We start from the raw sequence: 14,023 nt of genomic DNA on the forward strand, positions 1-14,023 counted from the left end.
ATCACAGGATATCAATCCAAAATTCCAACTCCTCTGTGAAGAAGTGCTGCAGAGCCTCTACAGTTCCCACAGAAAAACCTGGGTGTCCACACTGATGCACCTGGGTTGAAGATCTGACTTCACTAATTGGAATTAAATGTGTTTATACACAGGACTGAATTATTCCCACCATTAATTCCATTCAGAAGCTGCCAAGTTGGAGATTGTGAATAATCTGAGGGAGCCACTGGGCAGCTCCTTCCTAGAATTCACTGGGAATTAAAACCCAGCCCTATTTCCAACATGTTCTCAGGAAAACACTCAGTGTGTGTGCACTGGAAACAAAAGGCACCACAAAAGAAGAAAAGAGAAATTGGGATGTGCCAGATGAACCAAAGGTCAAGAACAGATGCAAACAGGATTCCCCAGAGGACCCCACCCTGCAGCTGTGCCCTGGTGGGGCTGGCAGGCCTGGGACGCCCCTGGAGCTGCACCAACACCAGTGGCAGGTCCCCTTCAGCAGCACAAATGCTTGGAATGTTTTGCATTCAATCAAGGCTGGCTGGGAAGGAATCAGCAGGAACTAATTAACAACCCAGACAGGATGCAGAGCAGGGATATTGAGGAATTCAGCTGGAGGAGTTCAACACCTACAGAGCAATTCCTCTGAAAAAGATGCAGACAAAGGCTCAAACCAAAAAGTCAATCATTGATTATTTTTCCTGCTGTTCCTAAACCTCCTGGACATTTCATTCACCTCCTTTCCCAAAGCTAAAGGCAGTGATGTTGTGCTTGGGAGCACTGAGAACTGCAAATCCTTACAAATTTTGTCAGTAAGTATTTCAGAAGCAATGGCATTCTAGGAGAATATTTTTGCATTTTGTAATATGACCATGAAGTGGCAATTGCTAATTTCCTTTTCAGTTAAACACACACAAAAGGCACCTGAAATGTCATTTTGGCTCAGTCCATATGGTATTTTTTATGTTAAAAAAAAACAAAACAAAAAGCAGCTTGCTTTCAGGACAATTGTAATTTCTGGAAGTGCTGACAAACCTCAACCACAACAACAGCACTGCAATTGTTTTATACATAATAAAGTTATAATAAACATTCTTCTTGTTGTCCAGAAACCTACTTAATTGGGGGATGGAAATGTTTTATTCATAAACACAATAGAAATGCCATTTGCCAAGTACACTCACACCTAAAAGAGCCTGTGGAGAAAACCTGTAAAATATCTGTTACAGTTTTACCACGTTCACCTCTCAGACAAGACCTTTTCAAATAAAAGTGTGAACTAAAAGAATCCTTGTTTGTATAATCACTTTACACTGCCTTGGTTCCACAATGACTTGTGATAAACGTTTTTGTCCCTAAAAGGATTAAAAACCAACTGAATCATCAGGAAATAAGCACATGTTATTTGTCACATTATGTGCATTATTGCAGAAAGTTGAAGCCATATTTAAGAGCCTTGCTGCAAAGCGGCCCAGAATAAAGCAAATATTAGATTTTGTCACTCGGATGATTTTTAAATTAATTCCCTCTCATGGTACAATTACTTTTAGAAGCTGCATCACCATCTCTGAAACGCCTCATTACTAAGTGAAACCACCTTCTGCTAATGACAGTACCTTGGACAAATTTCCCCCTCCCACGTTGACAGGAAGCTCTTTGAAAAGTTAAGCCACAATTAAGCATCACTTGGGATCTATTCTGATCCTTTCTAACTAAATTTTATCAAACTTCTCCTTTTCAATGCATTTTACAGGCTTTGACAGGAGAATATGGAGGTATTTGGATTTAGAGGGAACAAAGCCACGGAGGAATAATGTCAGCAGGGGAGTTTGCTGGGTCTGGAAGCTATGAAAATTCAGTGATGGTCTGATTTTCTCTATGCAAAGGAGATGTTCCAAGAAACCTCCAACTTTGTCCTGCTGTGACTTTGCCCCTGAAATCAATTCCCTTTCACAATACCAAACAGGCAGCAATAAAAGCCCTGTGCTCTGTTCTGGTTTCATGGAGGGTGTTCTGGAATTCCAGGCTTGGGATGGGTCTGTGGGGGTGTGGGTGTGCACACCTGGGTGTGCACAGGTTATTCACAAACCCCAGAGAAATGCTTCCAAGAAAAGGAACTGCCACCCTCCCTCTCCTTCCATCCTTCCTTTCTCTGCCTCCTCCCCATCTTGGTAACCTTCAACTTCCAGAATGTGAGAACTATCTTTTTTATTTTCCAACTCACTGGGAGTAGTGCTTGGGATTGAATCCCAGTTGCCTTTGTTTATTCAATACTCTCAAATACAGGAAACAACTCCTCAGCTGATGGAGGTTTAGTGTATCTCTCATGCTCTGAAGATGATGGGTGACTTCCTGAGCAGCAACTCATCCTGCTGGGCTGCTTCTGACAAGGAAAACTGACAATATAGCAATTTTCTAGCTAAAATTTCCAAGTTTTTAAAGCTGTTTATACAGATTTATTTTTTTCTACTTATTTTTATGAACACAACTTCATAGAGTTTCTCAATCCAAAGCCCTGCTGTATGAAATCCTCCCACTTCTGGAAGGAAATTCTACATCAGCAGCTTTACTGCACAAAGATCTGACCAAGGTGCACAAACTCACAGTGTGTATCACACATCTGTAAAACCTGAAACACTCCAAAATGAGCTGTTTACCTGTAACTTCCAGCTTGTCACCAGTGACTTCAGCCTTCAGATAAATCCTTCCTCTCTTCTCTGTGTGGTCCATGCCACAGAGGCTTGGGACGTTTATCACACATTGCTTGTGAACGTTCATGTCACAGGCTGTGGACATAAAAATGGTTCAGACACCCGTGAGAAGCTAAAAATCTAGTGAAAATTTAATAAAAGTGAAAATTAAGACTAAATGCTTAATTCTTGGCAAGACTTTCAGATTACAGCTGCCTGGTTTTCAACCAAAGGCCATGGCTGGTTCCCATCTTGCAATACTTTCTGTAGAGGTTTAATACAACAGAAAATAAAATCATCTACTTCAGAAAGATAAACATATCATTAATGAAGTGCAAGGGGGGGGAAATGAAAATGGAATAAAGACTTGCTGGGAATATGACTAAGAAAACAGAGCATTCACGCCAGCAATGAAGGAAGGCAGGTTTAATTGATTATTAGTTTTTGATAGTGGGAGTCTTCCAAGACAAATTAAACACAAGGAAAACACCAGCCCTTGACTACAAACTGAACTGAAATTCCAATCTTTGAGAGTGCATTCACCCAGACAGTCCAAAGAGAGGCTTTCTCAAAATTGCCATGACAAAGGCTCTTCAGCCACATCAAACTGAGTACACCATGTTCTCAGCAGAAGAGGTGATTTTAATTACTAAGTTATTATAATCCTGAAATATCCACTTGAAATATCCACAGCACTATAAATAGCTGACATTTGAAATTGTATTTTCCAGAGAAATGAAGTAAGAAGCTGCTATCCAGGGCTTCCAGTCCCTTTCTAGAGCAGCCTTTGGCAGCAGAAGGAACCTTCACTCACTGTCACATTTCATCCCCTGGTGCAGGAGCCCGTAGAGCAGGGACCCACAATGGTCACAGAAGGTGGGGCTCCCATAGGTGTGGATCTTGAACTTGTGCTTGCTTCTGGGATCCTGCAGGAAAAGCAAACACAGTCTAAGTCCTGAAAGATAAATTGACACACCTTTAATTTATTACTTCAAATACCAAAAGCTTTCCAGCTATGCAAATTATGCTGCACGAAAATATGTTTCAGTGTGTAGCTTGTCCTCAGTGGCACAGGCATATTGCCTCAGTTCCTAATTCTCCTTTTTATGGTGCTGTAAGAAAAAATGTGTCAGCTCAGGCTTGTTCCCATGATTTATGGACATTAAAATTCATTTACTGACTGCTCATGTACATAAAGTTTAATGGCAGTGTTCAGTCTGTGGCTGAAGACTCACAGACTAATTACAGAGTGGTATTGTCACTGTTCTGAAATGTGACACAAAATACAGCAGGAGAACTGGGAAGAAGCTGTTCATGGGCTAATCTGGAACACAGTCCAATGACTGTAAAATCAGGATTTTACAGATGGGATCATCTTGAAATGCTGCAACTTTATAATCTCTATTGTTGTGAATGAAAGGGAACGAATTCTAACTTGGCACATGGTAAACATTTTACAGAGATTGCTGCTCCCATCTGATTTTTGAGCAGAGAAACTTAAGAGTGAGGACATTTTAAGGCCACCAACAGCTTGGCAATGTTTCCTAATTTAGGCCCAGTGAAAGGGAATACACCCAAATCACTCAAACACTTGACACATCCAAAGGCATCTGCTGTTTCTGTAGGAGTAAGGGTCCCCTCTGGAAAACCAGGAACATTTATTTCAGAGGAAGAACCACATCTTCCATGTGCTCACCCATGCCAGGCTCATGGCAGAGCTCCAGATGTGCAATGCCAAAGCCAACGTGGGTTTGGCCCTGTCCTGTGCACACCCTCTTTATCCTCAAATCCTTTATGACCCCTCCCAGCTGCTCCAGCTGCACTTTAGTCAGAACCATCCTTGCACAGCCTAGGGCAGAAACTGGGGGGAGCAGTGAGTCTTCATTAAAAACCACACTGGGGTTTGAAATCCATCCTTGCTAACATTCTTTTCAGAAAGACTTTGGAAATCATGAAATGCCAGGGCTGAAACACCCTCAATGAAAACACAGCTGCAAAACAATTAATTAAAATGTTTCCCTTCTGTCCACATTTTGTGTTATACCTTTGTATTGGCTAAGAACTGTTACACTGTCTTATACTGATTTTTAAAATTTACCTGCCTATCAAAGCTTTCCAAAAAATCAAAAGGGAAGCCCAGCATGTTAGTCAAAAGGGAAAACCTGCTGACTCTTTCCTCAAAATGAAAAGATCTCTCAAGTGTAAGTGCTTTCTGAAGAAATTTGGGAGCTTTGTTTAGTAATTCTCACCAAAATATGGCTATGAGAAGGCAAAACATTACCTTCAAATTTTACTATTTTGCCATATTACCCTTTGTGAAGGTTTTTAGTGGCATTGGGAAAGCAGTGGGGAAGGACTTGCTCAGCAGTGATGGATGATGTGCTCTATTAAACTTTGTGTTATCTTCCTGCTAAAATGTGCATTCTCCAGTCCTCCATTTTAGTAAGTACAACTTAATGCAATACAGTGTAATTAAATGGGATAAAAATGTTTTGGTAACATTCTTCATATGGATTCATTTTGGTATTGATTCTGAGTTTTGCAGTGAATCTATAACCACTTTTCACTGTATGGAAGGAATCACAGAGCACCCAGGATAAACAAGTAAAGAATTTCCATTACAAATTGAAATTGAAACTATTTGAATAATTCTGCTCGTTGTAACAGAGACACGAAATGCAAACTGCTACCAACTGTATTTATTTTGTAAACACAGTGAACCTCAGTGGAGTGACAGCCAGGGCTCCAGAGAACATCTGTTTCATTATTTATTAAAGGCTCAGCAACAGGCCTGGTGGCTCAGGGTCATGGGAATGTGGCTGTGCAGAAGGGCTCTCTGGTGGCTCACTGACTGTGTGCCTTCCAAACAATTTAAACCACAGTTGGGAAGTTAATTCTTCCCTAAATTGTTTTGTTTAGATGACAGAAGGGGACTTGTTGCCTTATAAATATCTCCACTTAAACATGACTCTGGTAAGATATCTGTGGCTGAGAAGGACAAAAGGCACAGTTCCTAAGAATGACACTGAATAAACAGAGTTTTGAAGTTGTGTTTGACATCTGGCACAAGTGCTATTTATGAGTATAAAGTAATGGTATAGAGGGGAAGGAAATGATTACATTCAATGTCTACTAAATACATTGAATCTGTGTATTAGACTGAAATTATGGAACACTACCAAATAATTTCATTCCAAGCTATGGGAAATTATTGCAGTCAATGTCTACTAAATACACTGAACCTGCATTTTATACTGAAATTATGGAACACTGCCAAATTATTTCATTCCAAGCAATGGCATGTTCCTGTAATTAAGTTAAGCAGGGGTGTGTGTGGCTTACAAATGTTGTGACATGTAAGGACAATGTTCTGCACTCTGCACAGGGCTGGGCTGCTCTTCAGTGCCCGACTACAAAGCTCTGTGTGGCTGCAAAATCCCAGGAAAAGCTTTCTTAGAAAACAAAAAAACCCAGCCACATTAATAAATAAATCAATCAAGTTGGATCAAACTTTGGAGTTGGCCCTGCAGGACTCAATGTATAAAATTTGAATCAGTGTTTGCTTTCTGTACTGAATCTTAGTTTTCTCTCCTTGTTTGAAAATTCCTCTGTGGGGCCTTTCAGATCAACAATCTTGATATGAATTAGATTTTTTAAGGAGAAGCAAAATGTTCTGACTATTATTAGCTATTATTATTCTATATGCACACACAAAGTCCTTCATAACAAGAAGAGGACAATGGAAAATAGTACCAAAACTACTCCTGAACTGGAAACTTTGTAGGAAATCTCTCTTTAAAGATCCCTTTAATAGAATGTCCTAAAAAACATTTAAAGCCTGCCACATAAGAGAGTACACTCTTCATCAGTGTTTTATCCTATTTTCTGCTTCAATCCCATGTTTTTTTGGTTTGGTTTTTTTTTGGTTTGGTTTTTTTTTTTGGTAACTTGAAGTCCAGAAGGTATTCTTATTTAGGAAGCAAGCCCAAGACCATCTAGAGAAAGCCAAGACATCATTATCCACCCATCACAGATGACAAAACTTTTCATCTTATTTCCATATTTACGAGGATTTCTCAGGCACTCAGAACTACCCTTGAATCTATACCTCATATTAAATTATAAGCAATCATATTAATAATAATTACTACATTGCCAGCTGTAATTGCTTCTATTAACAGCAATTATTTTATCAGTTGTTAATACAGGTTCATACTTAGCAGTATTAAATATGCATTAATGAACTTATGTGCATCATAGAGGAAATCATGTTTTCCTTAGCATTTCTTTGGCTAAAGGCAAACTATGGAGCTAAAGGAAATATCCTGTAAATTTTCTTCAAATATCCCTTTTTCATCAATGTAAAGTTTCAATAACTCCAAAGCTGAGCTGGCAGCCCCATTTTGTAGTAAACACAGGGAGCCAAGCCAGGATCTGACAGATGAACTGCCAAATAATGGCTGCTATTTGCAAGAGAATTGAACTTTGCATTAAACTTGGCACAGATTAATTGTGAAACTCTAAAGGGAAAACCTACTTCTGTTTCCACAATCCATCAAAGTTCTGAGGGGGGAAAGTGGCATTGGGAAAGCAGTGGGGAAGGACTTGCTCAGCAGTGATGGATGATGTGCTCTATTAAACTTTGTGTTATCTTCCTGCTAAAATGTGCATTCTCCAGTCCTCCATTTTAGTAAGTACAACTTAATGCAATACAGTGTAATTAAATGGGATAAAAACTCCTGGGCAATTGACATCACAGACATTTAGATATTTTTCTTTGAAAAACCTTTGATTGGCAAACATTTAGCCCTGCATTTGTATGCTTTCTAATAGACTGGGGTTTCAGAGCCTGCAATGACCCACATGGGTGCAGCATCCCTATAAAGATGAAGCAGGCATCTACACCCCACACAGCTCTGCAAAAATCAGAATATTATCCATCAGTCTCAAAGCTGAGATGTGATTACAGAGCGAGGGACCCACCAAGAGAGGGCTGCCCTCACTGGCACCAGGTGAATGCCTGAAAAACCCACAAGTGGAGCAGAAACAAAATAAATAATGAGCTTGCAGAAATGACTTGTCCAGAGAGCTCAGAGGGCTTCAGCCAGGAATCCTGCCACACTCCAGCAGAGGGAAGCAGAAGAACACAGAGGCATCTCCCCAAACCCCACACATTTTTCCATCTATCTACTGCCTTGAGACCCATCCTGCCCCCCTGCCACCATCCCTGCCTTCTCCCTTTGTTTAGCACAAACGAGCCCATTTCCTTTATTGAACAGCAGTGGAAAGCACCCCCCTGTGAGGAATCATTCCGTGGTTTCTGTGCCTCTGAGGCGGGGGTGGGCAATAATTGAAAGTGCATGGTTAACCAACAGCACATGTCACACTGTGCCTTCCACAGCACAGAACAGCTCAGGAGCATTCCAGCTCACAGCTCTGCCTAAAAGCTCCCTTCTGAGCAGGGTTTTATTCCCCCTGATAGCAACACTGAACCTGCTATAATTCTGCAGGCATTAAATCACCACATTGCCTTTAATTTGAAAACATCCAAATCCCACTCTGTGTGACGGTGCAGCACTGGAGGTTTTATATCAGATTTTTTATTGCTTGGGAGCTCTTTTCAGGGGATGCAGCTTGGCTGGGCCAATAACTGTGTTAGCAGGGCCAAGGATCCACCCTGCCCAGCAGTGAGACCCCACCTGCAGAGCTGCCTCAGCCCTGCCCCAGCACAGGGAGGAGCTGGAGCTGCTGGAGAGAGCCCAGAGGAGGCTCCAGGGCTGGGAGAGCTGGGGGTGCTCACCTGGAGAGGAGAAGGATCCAGGGAAACCTCAGAGCCCCTTGCAGGGGCTCCAGGAGAGCTGCACAGGGACTGGGGACAGGGATGGAGGGACAGGACACAGGGAATGGCTTCCACTGCCAGAGGGCAGGGTTGGATGGGATACTGGGAAGGAATTGCTGGCTGTGAGGGTGGGCAGGCCCTGGCACAGGTGCCCAGAGCAGCTGGGGCTGCCCCTGGATCCCTGGCAGTGCCCAAGGCCAGGCTGGACACTGGGGCTGGGAGCAGCCTGGGACAGTGGAAGTGTCCCTGCCATGGCTGGGGTGGCACTGGGTGAGCTTTAAGGTCCCCTCCAACCCAAACCATTCTGTGGCTCTGTGACCTGTCAGTGCCAGAGCCTGGGCTGGTGACTGAGGAGTGAGGAAAAAGGACCATTTTCAGTCACAATGCCAACACATGAGTGTTAACAAGGTGTTAGGCAGGAGATAAGATTAACTTATTAAAAATTGCCTATGGTTGGTGAAAGGATTTTTTTCCCTACCTGAACAGCTATTTTTGTGATCATGAAGAAGCAGAAAATGCAAAAGTGCAAGTGTAAAAACATTTTCAGAGAAACAGAGAATTATATTTTTCATTACAAAAAAAACTTAGAGGAGTTCTGCAGATGAGTTGTGAGGTCCTCAGGTTGTATCAGGGCCTAACTACAACAAAGAACAATTTTGTGTAAACAAATGCAAATGTACCCAAATTTCCATACTGTATTTCCATAACAGAACCACAAGATTATTCTTCATCCCCAGTCAAAATTTCATATATATAAAAATATATATGTAGTTACTAATTTAAAAGGTGTACAGGAAAAAGAAGCTCAACACTTTTAAACTACTTCACTTAGACAAAAGAAAAAAGTAATTCCTGAATGTCAGTAGCACAAATTGTGGCATGTTTGTGTTTCTACTGAAAACAGGGGTGACAATATATTCCATATATGCAAAACAGCTCACAAATGGTTACAAGAGACAGGAGGTCACTGTTCCTCTTTAGCAAGGGAAAAGCCCAGAAGGATTGGCAGGTGTTTTCCCCACTTGAAAACACAGCCTTTAACCATTCCCTGCTGTGACAGCACCACTGAACCCCACATCTTCCTTTGTCCCCCCTCCCAAGATCTTCAGCAGCGTGGATGTGCTGCAGCAGATCCATGAAACCACTGCAATTTGTACTGCAGATATTTCCCTTAAAACAGCTCCACCATCCCCAAGTGAACACCAAGTTAATAAAACATACTTGAGAATATGTTTGAGTGTGGTTTGCTCTGTACAGAGCCAAATCCTACATTCAGCCCACACTGTCCTCAGGCAAGATTTCCCTCTCAGTTCTGGAGGTCTCCAGTTTTTCTAAACACCTTCCAAGCAGTGACTACAATATCCAGGATCCTGCTCAGATACCACACCTGCCTGAGACGTTTTCCTCTGTTTGCTATTTATTTCTGCACTGAGAAAACAAAAATATTGACTGGTGATTTGCTCTGCATGTTAATTCAAGAAAACAGCTTCAGGTTTGAAGCCTCAAGAGCCAAGGAACCAGATGTGTCTACTGGAAATAACTCCCAGGGTTTAAAATAGGATAGTTCAGGAGCAAGGAAGAGGAAAAAGTCCTTGTTTAACTGCTCACCAGGTTTGTTCTTCCCTGGCTGAGTGAGATGGGAGCAAAGAGAATCTGAGACTCTTGGGAATGATTAATACAGAATGTAGAAATGCTTAGAAATGCTTTAAGCTTGTTTGATGTTTTCCCTCTCAAAGCTGCAGAGAAGTTTTATTGCTTTCAGAAAAGTGAAATAAAGGATCAGACCTCAAAATCAGACCTCTATTGCCTCAAAATCAAAAATATCCCAGAAGGGCTGAGGCTGGCTGGGATCCCTGAGACTCCTGAGGCCAAACTGGGCTCAAAGTGGGGGAAATCAGCAGGGTTTGGTTCATGGGGTTTCTCCTCCCCAGAGCTCCAAATCCACTTGCCAAGCACCCAAATAAATTTTTTTTCAGGCTGACACACCAAGAGCTCCTTCCTGCAGTGGAGGAGGAAGGAATGGCATGAGTGTGCTTTCCTCCTTGGTGAGGAATTACACCCAGGCTCTTTCCAGGAATCTTCCTCCAGGCAGAATGTGAAGTTCAGAGTGACTCAAAGGAATAACTTGGAGAATTCATTCATTCATTCATTCAATCCAGGGACACCTGCAGGATGGCAAACCTGAACATACTGGGAGGTGTTCAGAGCATAAACAGAGTTATATTCAACTCTACAGTAACAGTGTAAGGTACTGGTAGGATAGGGAAATAAAGACTAAGCAAAAATAGCAAAAATACAGATTATTTAGCCTTTGCAAACCCTGCTGTGCCTCAGCACCTGAAAGCAGCTGCAGCACAGCAAGTTCAAAATCCAGCCATTGCTCCCTGGCCTCGAGGGTTGGGATGACATTCAGAAATGAAGAATGATTCTCAAGTGCTGGAGAAGGAAAAAAAGTCTTTCATGATTATAAATGACACCCCAGCAAAAAATGACAACAAAAATCTCTTTTCCTCTTGTGTTAATAAAACCACTTTTACTCTTTATTACTCTAAAGAGAATTAAGAAAGTACACAAACAGAAAAAAAAACTGTCTTTAAAGAAAATTGAAATTTTTCAATCAACTGTCTCTTCTCTGTAATTGTACAGAAGAGCACAACGTGAGCAGAGTTCAAAATGATTCAAAGGCAGAATTTTCAGTCCCCTCCTGGAATTCACAGAAAATTATTATTTTTAATTAAAAGAAACAGGTGGTCATTGAATCAACTGATTTTGATTGCTGCCTTTTGTTCATGTTCTTCTAGTATAGAACAGAACTGATTGAGTTGGCAAAGGGAGAAAGAAGATCTGCATGACTCTACTCCCAGGGATTTGTAATTTCCTAATTACTAGCAAGACACATAAATCCGGAAGGGACTCGGTGTTTACTGGCTATTTTTTCTTCATTCTTTTTTAATGAAGAAACTGCAGTATAATTACAGAAAGTGCACAAACAAAAGATCCTGTTAGAAAATTATTCAGGACTAGGAGAAAGGGTAGAGAGTTTGTTTCAGATACAACTCACCATCCTGTTACTGTGTACAGATCATTTCCTAAAGATGAAATCCAGGGATCTGGATTCAAAAGGAATTCTAGAAAACCAGAGACTGCCTGTGTCTTAAACCCCCCCATTTACTGGCTTTATAATTTTGCAATTTAATTTTGTTAATTAATTTAATTTAATTTTGTTAATTAATTTGTTGAACAGGTACACTTTTCAACACAGAGCACTCTTTACACCTTGAATACATATTACAAAATACAGGTTAAACTGATCAGAAGCAAGAAGTAATTTTAATAAATTCCTGCTGTATAGAAGAGTATTGCTATTTCTCCATATGGTCAATTGTCCAATATTCCAAATTACAGTGGATTGTAATTTGGAATATTGTATATACTTTTACTTTTACATTTACATCCAATATACATTTGGATTGTAATTCCAAATTACAGTTTCTGTGCTTTCCAATGGATCTGCAATGGGGCTGGGTGCAATGATAAAGTCTTAATTGTGTGACATCAGGCTGCATGAGAACTATTCTACATTAATATTTCTGTACAATAATTTCTCATCACTCCCTAAATATTTCAATATGTTTGAGTACAAGACCTTCCCATCATTTCTTAAATATTTCATTACTGGCCAACTTGCTTATGATAGAGATGATACAACTTTGGTTTTCCTCATTATCCTCAGCTGGAACTTATATCATCCATCTCTCATTTCCTTAAAGAGAAAATGAAAGGAGGTAAAGGAAAATCACAAAAATGACCTGGAATGCCCCATTTCCCTGCCCAAGTGGTGACCCCAAGGGCAGAGGCATTGGGTCAAACAATTCAACATGTGCTGGAGCTGGATGCTGTTCCTCCAGGGAATTGTATGAACACTGATCCAAGAATTCTGGGGGAAATGGGCCTGGCTCCAGCCACCCTTTAGGAAGCAATCCCAGCCCTAAATGAAGTTCACTGCTGGCAAATTAAAGCTTCAGAAAGAGCCTTCGTGGCTGTCGGGTTTGGCTGTCTGTCTGTCTGTCTCTGCCCCGACACGGGTAGGGTGGTTCTTGGGTGGCACGCGATGCAAAGGACGAGTCTGGACTCTTCAGCTTTTCGATCTTCAGATTGTTTATTATTTCTTATCTACAAAATTTTCTGTCTGCCCAACAGAGGTCTGATCTGCAAGCAGTCACAGGCACTCTCTGACCACCCACAGGGCGGTCATGTCTTTTTATACTAAAATCTACGTACATGATATTTACCTTTATTTCCCAATGCTTTTCACCCATGTTGGCAAGTGCACCTTCACCAGAAACCAATCCCCAAGTGCCAACATCATCACAGGAGATGGAGGACAAGAAGAAGAAAGAAGAAGGACGAGACACGCCCTGATCCCTCCATCTTGTCTCCATAACCCCCCTGTACCAAAAACCTTAAAGTCTATATCTCACCCTCTAAATGTGTCCCTTTTACACCTTTTACTCTAAAGTGATTCTCTTGTCCTCAAACTCTTGTTACTTCTGTGGATGGATCAAAATCAAGCCACCAAACACTCTTGGCAACATTCCAGGATTTTCAAGACCCCCAAGGGTTCTCCTGGCATCTCTGGACATCGGGAACGATGTGCTGAGATCCCACACGTGGCCCCAAACTTTCTGACCGCAGCCAATGGCAAAACCGAAAGAAACTCCAGCTTTTATTTATAAAGGCGAACATGCCCTCAGCTACTCCTCTCTAAGGTGGTTTGAATGAAGGTTTTTACAATTATGAAGTGATAGATTCCAGCCCAAAATCCTGAAACTATTTGCCAAAAAAACCCCAGAGCGCAGCGGGAGCGGCGCTGTGAAGGCGTGTAGGGAATGCAGCTGAGCTGCTGCCTCTGAGCTGATTCTGTATGCAAGGCCCTGAGTAATAACTGGTTCACATTTCCCACTCCTCCTCCGTTTTCCCCTCTAAAATGCTGCAGAACCCACCAATTTATAAAGGCACACCTTACTTGTTCTCACTAAACCCTTACCCACCTATTTACATCGCTCCTTCTCTTCTTCCCACCTCCCACAGCAGCAGCTGCACACTCCAGGAGATCTCCAAGGAAAAACATTTTTGTGTCTGGGTGCATTGCTACCAAACAGCATCCCTAGACACACCAACATGTGCTCCAAAAGCTGGAGCTAACCCCACTAACTGCTGTACAGATTTCTTTGTAGGAACTGAGTGCTGCAGGAGGGTGTTCCCTGCACAGTGAGAAGGAAATCCAAGGAGAAGTTGCTCTGTCCCAGGGAATTACACAAAATCAGGGAACATCTCCTGAGACACTCCCCAGAGCTCTGCATCTCTCCTTAACCTCTATAGCAAGTTAAGAACTGGCACATTGATTGTTTTTTTTCTGGACATCCTCCAGATAAAATGGAATCCTGCATTGATGTTTCAATCACACACAAGCTAATAAATACATTTTAAAATT

The 14,023-nt window shown here is 41.6% G+C and overlaps 1 protein-coding gene across 2 annotated transcripts in view; it reads right to left on the reverse strand.

Moving 5' to 3' along the window:
* Positions 1-14,023, reverse strand: part of PRKCA (protein kinase C alpha) — a 152,917-nt gene that overhangs the window by 53,796 nt on the left and 85,098 nt on the right. For both annotated transcript variants that reach the window (XM_071451209.1, XM_071451207.1), the window contains exons 4-5: positions 3,505-3,616; positions 2,658-2,786 (exon numbers count right to left, since the gene is read on the reverse strand). In XM_071451209.1, the coding sequence (XP_071307310.1) occupies positions 2,658-2,786; positions 3,505-3,616 (241 nt within the window). The remainder of the gene's footprint in view (positions 1-2,657; positions 2,787-3,504; positions 3,617-14,023) is intronic.

This window comes from Agelaius tricolor, unplaced genomic scaffold (assembly GCF_023055355.1).
Source record: "Agelaius tricolor isolate 1412-34295 unplaced genomic scaffold, bAgeTri1.0.p SCAF_32, whole genome shotgun sequence".
Lineage (NCBI taxonomy): Eukaryota > Metazoa > Chordata > Aves > Passeriformes > Icteridae > Agelaius > Agelaius tricolor.